General features: G+C 38.9%; 1 protein-coding gene across 2 annotated transcripts in view; it reads right to left on the bottom strand.

The window, feature by feature from the left end:
- Positions 1-1,920: 1,920 nt before the first annotated feature.
- Positions 1,921-10,882, bottom strand: part of METAP1 (methionyl aminopeptidase 1) — a 126,809-nt gene continuing 117,847 nt past the window's right edge. For both annotated transcript variants that reach the window (XM_063917742.1, XM_063917752.1), the window contains exon 11: positions 1,921-5,873. In XM_063917742.1, the coding sequence (XP_063773812.1) occupies positions 5,713-5,873 (161 nt within the window). In that variant the 3' untranslated portion in view covers positions 1,921-5,712. The remainder of the gene's footprint in view (positions 5,874-10,882) is intronic.

Below are 10,882 nucleotides of genomic sequence, written 5' to 3'. Positions count from 1 at the left end.
CCACTGGTACCTATAGTCCCACCAGTAAAACACATATTACAATAAAGACAGTAAACACCGGAGAAGGGGACAGATGAGCTACTGTACGGGGGATTTTAGGTAAGTAACACAAGGGTGTTTTATTCAAGTTCTACTTTGGATGGTGTCCGCGAGTTATCTGTAGTTTATTTTTATTGAGCCTGAAGTTCCTTCAGTGTTTACCTTGTAGGAAGTGTTTCAAGGATATTGCTCCACCATGACAAAAGGGGAAAACCTCCATCAATTGGCAAGTGTATGCTTATGAGGAACTCCTAGTTGTCAGGCATGCATTTTCTCCAGGCTGTACTGTCTATTCATGAACCTGGTTGTCATCCCTACCTTTATTCTGCTCTCAACTTGTCAGCTATTTCTTTTGTTTATAGTTAGGATTTGAGAACAAAATTACCAGAATAAAGCCCTAATCATCATCATGAATGACGGCCAAAACAATTGAATTACCCCCTATGACCTTCTTAGTTACAGTAGTGTAAACAGTACAGTTCCGCTGGCATTGACTGTTTGGTGTCTCCTAATGTGTCCTGATTTCTTTAAAACCCTATGAGCAGTTTAAAGCATTAAAGAATTGGTTATGGCCCCCTTGATAGACAAAAGGTTTTCTTTTGCGTGTGGTCCCCCCTCCTACACATAACCAGCCGTAGGCTCTTTGAGCCAGCCCTGGTTCTATAAATCCAGTTTGTTTTTTTGTTTTGTTTTTTAACAAAAGCAACAAGGAGGCTTACAAATATAATACTTTCATTAGCCACTAACATAACTCAATTGTCATTGAATCAATGGAATAAGACTGCACGAAGCATAAAATACAGACTATTTCTGTTATGTACCCAAGTGGTATTAGCAATGAAAGACAGAATGAAAAAAAAAAAAAAAAAAAAACAGAAAGAAAGAAAATACAAAAATATTTTTTTAAAAACCACACCAAACACCATCACAAGCCAGCTGGCTTTATTTCGTGAGGCTGGTTTATCCTATCAGGCATATTTTGCAGAGTGTTTTTCTCATGACAGTCTCATGAACGGTGAAATTAGACCCTGCAAGATGCTCACACATCTTTATCTGTTAAACTGGGATTCCTTGCAACCACAGCATATGTATATATATTTTTTTGACATTTAGGATGTATTAGGTGGGTATTTATCAATAATTGGAGAGATAAAATTGTGATAAAGTACCAACCAATCAGCTCCTAAATGTCATTTTTCAAACACAGCCTGTGACAGGAGAAAATGATTGTCTGGCACTTTCTCTCACAATTTTATCTCTCTCAGCTTTGATACATACTCCCTTTGTGTTCAGTTATTACCATTCCTACGTCGTCTTAGACCAGGTACACATTAGGCCAATATCAGCACGATTTGCTCTATCTGAACGATAAATTGTACATACCGCCTAATATGTATGCCCGATTGCTTGGACATACACGTTAGACAATATGTACTCCTTCTGGTCAGTTGTGCAGCACGATCAACTAGACTTTGCATGAAACAAAGGCCAGAACGAGAGCTTGTTCATTACATCAGGTAATATGTACCGGCAACCTGCTATGGGCCGGGATGAAGGGAAATCACCCCAATCATTAGCACAACTGCCGCATTATTCTGTTCCACAAGGCTAAAGCATTAAGATCATGCTGGCAAATGAAAAGCTACATTTTGAAAAAAAAATTCAATCTGTTGGAAAGGGCATCTTAATCTAACACCTGTTGGTCACTTCCGCTGTGCCAATCAAGCATGCTTTCCTTCTTCTTGCCCAAGGCCTGAATTATAGTAAAGTTTAGTTTGGCACAAGGTGTGCTACATTATGCTTCAATTGTCCCAAACGCAAATTAATTTCAGTACAGGAAAGCAGCAGCAGACTTGTATTGTCAAAGACAAGAACACAAAATGCGGTTATAGAATGATTTATGATTTGTTGCCACCAAGAAATCACCATCAAAGCTCAGCACTAGTCAAAGTACATGGAAAGCATACGTTCATCAAATGGGTACGGCTGACTGCATGGCTGGAGGCTGACCACATTTCATACATTACCAAGTACTCACTGGCAACAATTTAGACAGAAGCAGTCGGACAGCAGGAGAATCAATGCAAATTTAATACATTAAGAACAGACAAGTTAAATGCATTCAGATACATGTCATTGATTCATTAGCTGATCTGATCAGCCTTACAGTGCCCGATTGGTACATATGGAACTTTTTCTGAAAAATGACAGCTACCACAAAGAGCCCCTGACACTGACTGGTTTACTTTAACTCCTTACATATATCCAGATATGAGAAACAATTTAGTGGTGGTCTTTGTTCAAATATTACTACATCCAGTCTGTTTACAGGTTGACATGTTTTACTCTAAAATTTAAGTCAAGCTTTCTCTTATCTGATCTCAAATAAGAAGTTGGGTAGAAACAGTTTTCTAGTACTCTCAACTGCCTACATTTACATAAAGAACTAGAAATCTGTAAATTAAAGATAGCATCTTTTCATGGAGTTGAACAAATTGTGAACTTTAAAGTTAAAAGTTTAAGTCACGTTAAACTGTTAACGTGACCAGTCACACATTGACCCTACTGTTTACTGTGCATAAGTGGGTATAATGTACAGTGCACCTAAGATCTTATTGCCCAGCAGTTTATGTCTAGCAGCAATACAAGCTTCTGTATTTATAGATTTTGAGCTTGTAAACAGGACCCTCTTAACTTTGTCTGTCTGATACTACTGTAATAAATGAAGATGCAGTGCCTGGACAGAAAGAGCGATCGTGGATGGTACATTTAAAATAAACATTAAATCCCTCTTCATTGACACAAAATATTAAATTATATGAGATACCGTTTAAGCATGTATCACTTTATATGTAGCGTTAATATCATAACTATGACATATACATACACTTATGGTGACAGCATTTATTACACACTCATGGTGATAGCATTAAACAGTTATTTCATATGCAATCCTGCAGCAATTACTTATTCCCTGATTTACCTCCCGGAATAAGACTCTTGTTTTTCATAAAGTTTCAATTGGTGTGTTATATTTACACTAGTGCTATCTAGTGGTTACAATTTGTATTGCAAGATTAACAATTTTTTGCTCTGATAGCAGGTTGGTGCTTTTTTATATTTGTTTTGGTATTAGGTTGGGAGTGCTGCAAGATATGTTACAGCTTGTACTTACTGTAAAGTTGGAGCCAAAAAACACTGGTTTATGTGTAGTTATTAAACAGACAATATAATTTTGCTATAAAAGTCGGACCATTCGCCTCACAAATATTATGGAGCAAAGCTGGATTAGCAATGCACATTTACTTTAAGTACTGGAGCACGCCAATTGACTAACATGCTCAACCTATATGCATATCTTCCCCAAAAATTTGGAAGATGTGCATATAGTTGGGCAAGCTGTTAACTGGGCATGAATCGTACCGATCACAGCCTGGATACAATACAAATTCTTTACATCATACACTATAGATGAATGCGTTCTCAAAAACAAAAGTCTGCAGAAAATGTCTGTTGAACAGATATGGGCTGTCACTTTGGTAAGCTTGTACAACAAACATGATGTTAAGAATACAATGCTACACATGTACTCTGACATGCAAGAGGCAAAGCTATTCTAAAGCCAACATAAACGTACATCTTAATTATAATTAGTAAGATGGCAAAGACTTTCTACATCATATGTATGATTTATTGTATGAAAGTACACGTCGAGAGACCAATGTCCACAAAAAAAAGGTTTTACCCACTTTGGTCAACTCCTTAATACAGTCTCCTCCTTTTTCTACCATGACATATATCTGAGAGCTAGCTTCCGCATATTGGAGGACTCCGTATGTTCATACAGTTTCACCAAAGATCCATGGAATCCTTGTGCATAGCTTGTATTGCACACAAACACAATTTGAAGTGTTTAAGCTCTCAGACTTCAGAGGCAACTTCTGGGAGAGACATTTTTTATATGTGAGCAGCTTAATTAAGGCACAGTTGTTCAAAAGTGGACAACACACCTTTAAAATGAGATATATGAAAGTATATCCTACAGAAAAACAAAATCAGATTCTCTCCAATCAGCACGTTTATCAAGACATTTTAATTTAACAAATATATTTGGTTGAAAAGCATATCGAAAACTTTGGGCAGACAGAACTTTCTCAATTGGTGTGTGTTTTGAGCAAACAGGCTTTTAATTTTGAGCTTATTTTAAATGAGCAATAAGAATTCCAGCATTTACTAGGACTGGTCATAAAATTCAGAGCCAACGTATTCCATGATTATCAAGTTCTCTGCAAACCCAGTAATGACAGGGCACCTCTACTACAATAAAAAAAAAATAAAGATGGAAGATGAGCAAAGCTAAGTGGAGCGGAAATGTTAGTGGGAAATACTGACATAGGCAATATAAAAAAAAAAAAAAAAAACATTTTTAAACAGAACTCTCTGGCAGATGCAATTTAAAGTATTTAAACAAAATCCTATGAATAAGACTGAAGTACTTTAGGATCATTATCATACAGCACAGATTTGGCAAACATTCATCAGGTATTTCTAAATAATAATTTGAAAAAAAAAATCTGACTATTTGGGCCAGTTAGTCACTGTGTGGCAAAGGCATGCGTTTACGGTGCACATGATGCTGGGACGTAATGGTTTCCATGATTCCTACACATGCTTTGCTCGTACCGGCTGTAAATGGAAACTGTAGCACAGCAGTGTTTTTGGGTTGCTTCATGCTCCTTTTACTAAAAGTTCATTATGCATTCTTTATCTTTTAATATAGCCGATTCACCTTATTTGGAGGAAACAAAGATGGCTAAAATATGTATTTCTTAATTTGTTACAATTTACTAAAAGTGAATTTAGTATCACACTTTTGAGTAATCTTATTGGCAGCAAGTAGAATGGGATTGGGACAAAATTCGGAGCAACAGTCATTTCAGAGACTCACTTTGCAGATACCTACTACAAAGGACTAGTTATAAACACTTCAACTTTTAATGTTTGAAGGCACCAACAAAAGGGATGAGAAAAATCAGCCCAAAAACTGCAGGACATAGATAACAGTTTTTGCTACCATGGGCTTGGATGCCAGAAGAACTGAACCCACACAAGTAAAGCACCATGAAGTGTGAAGCAGTTAATATTACTAGATAAAAACCAGAAAACTACACATCAGACTCCATGGGCAGACACACGTATTTGCCATTAAATGTCTGCAGCAGCATAAAGACAGCCAGGATTAAGAAGCAGGCCATCATTCAATCATCGACACAAATGCATTAGTAGTACATACTGAAGGAAAATATATATCCACACCCCAAACTGTAAAATACGACCACATTCAGTAAAGAGTTACTGTGGAGGCAACACGTGTTTCTGTCTGAGTAAAGAAAATGAAGGCAAGAAACAGAAATTCAAAACATAGGAGGGCAGGAAATAAAAAAAAAAAAAGAAAGCATAAACAAAAACATAAATAAATAAGATTGGCTTTCTTCTACTTTTAGATAATTTTTAACATACTAATTCTGCATTGTGTTTTGCTCTATCTTCCCTTCAGGATATGCATTTGTAATAAAATCCCATATTTCCTTCAGGTAATATTTTATGTAAAAAATCATGGTGCCAAGTAGCTGACCACCCATTAATTTGAATTAGTTAAGACAATAGGGCTTGCTAAAACATAAAATGAGGGCGTCCATTGTCTTCTAATCTTCGTGTAAGTATGTCACATCCGGTCTCTGTGACTAAAAGGGTATGCTCAAATTGTGCTGAACGTCTTCCATCCCTGGTCACTGCAGTCCAACCATCCGGCCAGGTCTCATCTTGCCATCCACCTATAAAGTGTAAGAGAAATATGCATTTCATGAAGCCTGGAATGTCACACACTGGAGACTGAAAGAAAATAAATACAGAAAAAAATAAAACAAAACCACCCCAAAAATAAAATATATATATATATATATATATATATATATATATATATATATATATATATATATATATATATATATATATATAACCAATGGAGGCACTCAGAAAGAAAAAGACGACACACCGCTGGATAGGTCGACGTTTCAGGGACAGATCCCTTTTATCAAGACACGACCAGCATATGACAGAGAACAAGTATTTATACAAGAATACAACTCACCAAACACCTATCGTGGATCTGAGGCCGCCGCGTCCAGCCGAGTTGCGATGACGTCACCTGTGCGACTGTGCGCCGGGAATCATCGTCAGACGGGTAGGAGGCGCGGCTAGCCCGAGTCAGAGCAAAGCAGGACCTAGCGTAATTGCATACCAAACAGGCGCAGAGCCGAATTAATTATAAGAAACAATTAAAACTTAAGGATTCATTGAGGCCCTGGGGATACACAGTTTGTAACTTATGTATCCACCAGGCCTCTTTTTGTAGCAGAATCTTACCATGGTCTCCGCCCCTTCTGTTGGCGGGGACGTGGTCTATCATTTTATACCTGATAGTGGCCAGACTATGATTGTGATTTTTAAAGTGCCTAGCAACCGGTAAATCACTACCCCTATCTTCCAACGCAGCGCGAATACTCGATCTATGTAAGGCAATACGTTCTTTAAATTGCCTAATGCTTTTGCCCACATACAGCAAACCACACGGGCACTTGATGTAATAAACTATGAATTTGCTAGTACAGGTCAGGGCATATTTGATCGAAAGGGATTTGCCTGACCTAGGATGCAAAAAAGTATCTCCAACCTCAAGGCAACTACAGGTGGTACACCCTGTGCACCTGAAGTTCCCTGGTTTACGAGTCAAAAAATGTAGAGGTCGGGTAGGACCAAAATCTGAAATATCATTATGGACTACAATGTCCTTGATGTTACATCCACGTTTGTAGGAAGTCCTCAGAGATGTATTCTGGAAACAACCCAGATCTTTATCTCTGGAGACTACTGGCCAGATGCGTTAAGCTTGTTGGGATAAGGAAGGACTTGCTGTGGTGAATTCCTGTGTCCAAATCATCCAATCTTGTTGTTGCTTATGGATTTTTGGAGAAAGGGCCACTTCTCTCGGGGTGGCTAATGCTTTTTGTTTCGCTTTCTCCAGAATCTCTGGAGAATAACCTCTGGATAGAAACTTCTGGGCCATATTATCAATTTGTAGTTTAACATCATCCTGGTTGTTACAGATGCGAATAATTCTCAGGAATTGAGAGTATGGCAAACTCCATTTGGAAGGTGCCGGGTGATGACAGTTGTTTTTCCAGATCGCTCATGAAGACATTGGCGAAACTGGGTGCCACACATGATCCCATGGCGCACCCAGTTCGCTGGCGAAATATCTTTTTGTCGAATAGGAAGTCATTTCTTCCCAGTGTCAATTCCAATAACTTTAAGAAGAATTTATTGTCCGGACCAGTGTAGTCTGAATAACTGCTCAAGAATCTATCCATGGCCTGTAATCCTCTATCATGAGGAATGCTGGTATACAAATTCACGACGTCTATCGTGCATAGCAGATGGGTTGTCGGTAATGGAGATATTAACTGTAGAGTGCGGATGAGAGAGGTGGTGTCTTTGAGACACAAAGGAAGTCCTTGAATCAATGGCTGCAAATAAAAATCCAAATATCGGGAAAGATTATAGTATAAGGAATTTTTAGCAGCAATAATGGGACGTCCTGGCGGATCAACCGGATTTTTATGCAGTTTAGGTATAGTGTAAAAAACTGGAGTGATTGGACAGAGTTCGCTCAATGAATCCTTCACTTGAGTGGTGATGATCTTATCAAGTACTGCTTGACCTAAGATGCCATCCAGCTCAGCCTTGTATTGTAATGTTGGGTCATCTGGTAATATTTCATACACACTTTGGTCATTCAGTTGGCGGTATACTTCATTTTTATAGATTGACAAGTCCTGAATTACAATTCCACCCCCCTTGTCTGCGGGGCGGATCGTAATATCCTTGTAGCTGCCCAGGTTCATTAGTGCTGCATGCTCCTGCGTAGTGAGATTGCGTGGACCTTTGTAGGAGTTAAAGGATTTATCTTCAATACAACTCTCAAGGCAGTTGGTAAACGTTTTGATACTTTTATTGTTGGATATTGGATTAAAGGTAGATTTTTTGTAGACTGGAATCAAATCGGCTGTAGTTGTTTTGTCTGCAAAGTGTTCTTTTAGTTTCATGCGTCTATTCAATTTGAATAAGTCCACTTTATTGGTGAATTCATCGGGTGTGTGTGTAGGGACAAAAGACAAGCCTCTGTTCAGTACACGTATTTCATCATCAGTGAGTTGCCTCGATGATAAATTGAAAACTATGTTTTCTTTGAAGCCTTTTTTGCTTGCTTCCCTGCGGTTTTGGCCCCCCCTGCGCGTGCGGGCTCTTTTATATGCTCGTTTTTTGAGCGAGTGTTGACTCCTGCGGCAGATTGCTTCATAGCAGATGTGGAGGCACGTTCAGTGTCACTAGATGACAGAGCGGTACTGGACTGTTCAGTTTCCAATGGAAATTTTCTGGGTTTGCGTCGAAATCTTTGGTTCCGAGAGGGCCCTGTACCTCTCTGGAACACCCAATTATAAACCTGATTTGAGGCGTAATCCCTATCCACAGTTACCCTTTTGGATTTTTTGAACGTAATCAGGTCTGCTTGATATTTATCAACCTGAGCTGTCAGCTGTTCAAGCCAATCAGGTGGTGCAGTTGTTTGTATTTTTGTCAAATTGATTTTTTCAAACGCATCAATTTTCTCTTTTGTGATAGTCAGCTCACGTCTTGATTCCGCTATAACTAATAGCATCAAGTCAAAAGAGCAATGATTCAGGACAGCCGCCCATTTTCTACAAAAATCAGGATTATGCCGACCTATCGTCAGAATATTTCTAATCCTGAACCCTCTGGGTATACGTTTGTCTCTAAAATAATCAGAAAGGGTAACCCCATGTAATAAATAATCAACTGCTCTTTTTTTAAGTTTACAAAGTTGTGCAATAAGTTGGTCAAATGATTCTTCTCCCGCTATGGTGAGGAGATCTTTCTGGAACAAAATAGATTCAACTTCTGTATCAGTATGAGTGAGAGTTTCACCTTCTGGGAGCACTGTGATGCTAAACCCCGGCAGTTCCTCATGTGCAGACATCACCCAACGTGAGGACAATACTATATACAAGGTGCACACTAAACTTCCACTGTGTCTGAAAAGTCCAGAATAAACTAAATATTTAAGTAGGTGTCGTCTTTTTCTTTCTGAGTGCCTCCATTGGTTCTATGTCTGCATGCTCTGCGAGAGGTTGTGCACCCGAACAAGCTGATTGAAGTTGAACAGTGAGTGCCGGACTTATGGTATTTATATTGGAGTATTCACATATGTGATCACTGGTCAAGGCACCTACTTAAATATTACGTTTATTCTGGACTTTTCAGACACAGTGGAAGTTTAGTGTGCACCTTGTATATATAGTATTGTCCTCACGTTGGGTGATGTCTGCACATGAGGAACTGCCGGGGTTTAGCATCACAGTGCTCCCAGAAGGTGAAACTCTCACTCATACTGATACAGAAGAATCATTTGACCAACTTATCGCACAACTTTGTAAACTTAAAAAAAGAGCAGTTGATTATTTATTACATGGGGTTACCCTTTCTGATTATTTTAGAGACAAACGTATACCCAGAGGGTTCAGGATTAGAAATATTCCGACGATAGGTCGGCATAATCCTGATTTTTGTAGAAAATGGGCGGCTGTCCTGAATCATTGCTCTTTTGACTTGATGCTATTAGTTATAGCGGAATCAAGACGTGAGCTGACTATCACAAAAGAGAAAATTGATGCGTTTGAAAAAATCAATTTGACAAAAATACAAACAACTGCACCACCTGATTGGCTTGAACAGCTGACAGCTCAGGTTGATAAATATCAAGCAGACCTGATTACGTTCAAAAAATCCAAAAGGGTAACTGTGGATAGGGATTACGCCTCAAATCAGGTTTATAATTGGGTGTTCCAGAGAGGTACAGGGCCCTCTCGGAACCAAAGATTTCGACGCAAACCCAGAAAATTTCCATTGGAAACTGAACAGTCCAGTACCGCTCTGTCATCTAGTGACACTGAACGTGCCTCCACATCTGCTATGAAGCAATCTGCCGCAGGAGTCAACACTCGCTCAAAAAACGAGCATATAAAAGAGCCCGCACGCGCAGGGGGGGCCAAAACCGCAGGGAAGCAAGCAAAAAAGGCTTCAAAGAAAACATAGTTTTCAATTTATCATCGAGGCAACTCACTGATGATGAAATACGTGTACTGAACAGAGGCTTGTCTTTTGTCCCTACACACACACCCGATGAATTCACCAATAAAGTGGACTTATTCAAATTGAATAGACGCATGAAACTAAAAGAACACTTTGCAGACAAAACAACTACAGCCGATTTGATTCCAGTCTACAAAAAATCTACCTTTAATCCAATATCCAACAATAAAAGTATCAAAACGTTTACCAACTGCCTTGAGAGTTGTATTGAAGATAAATCCTTTAACTCCTACAAAGGTCCACGCAATCTCACTACGCAGGAGCATGCAGCACTAATGAACCTGGGCAGCTACAAGGATATTACGATCCGCCCCGCAGACAAGGGGGGTGGAATTGTAATTCAGGACTTGTCAATCTATAAAAATGAAGTATACCGCCAACTGAATGACCAAAGTGTGTATGAAATATTACCAGATGACCCAACATTACAATACAAGGCTGAGCTGGATGGCATCTTAGGTCAAGCAGTACTTGATAAGATCATCACCACTCAAGTGAAGGATTCATTGAGCGAACTCTGTCCAATCACTCCAGTTTTTTACACTATACCTAA

Source organism: Pseudophryne corroboree, chromosome 1 (assembly GCF_028390025.1).
Source record: "Pseudophryne corroboree isolate aPseCor3 chromosome 1, aPseCor3.hap2, whole genome shotgun sequence".
NCBI classification, from domain to species: domain Eukaryota; kingdom Metazoa; phylum Chordata; class Amphibia; order Anura; family Myobatrachidae; genus Pseudophryne; species Pseudophryne corroboree.
This window is presented reverse-complemented; position numbering and strand designations above follow the sequence as displayed.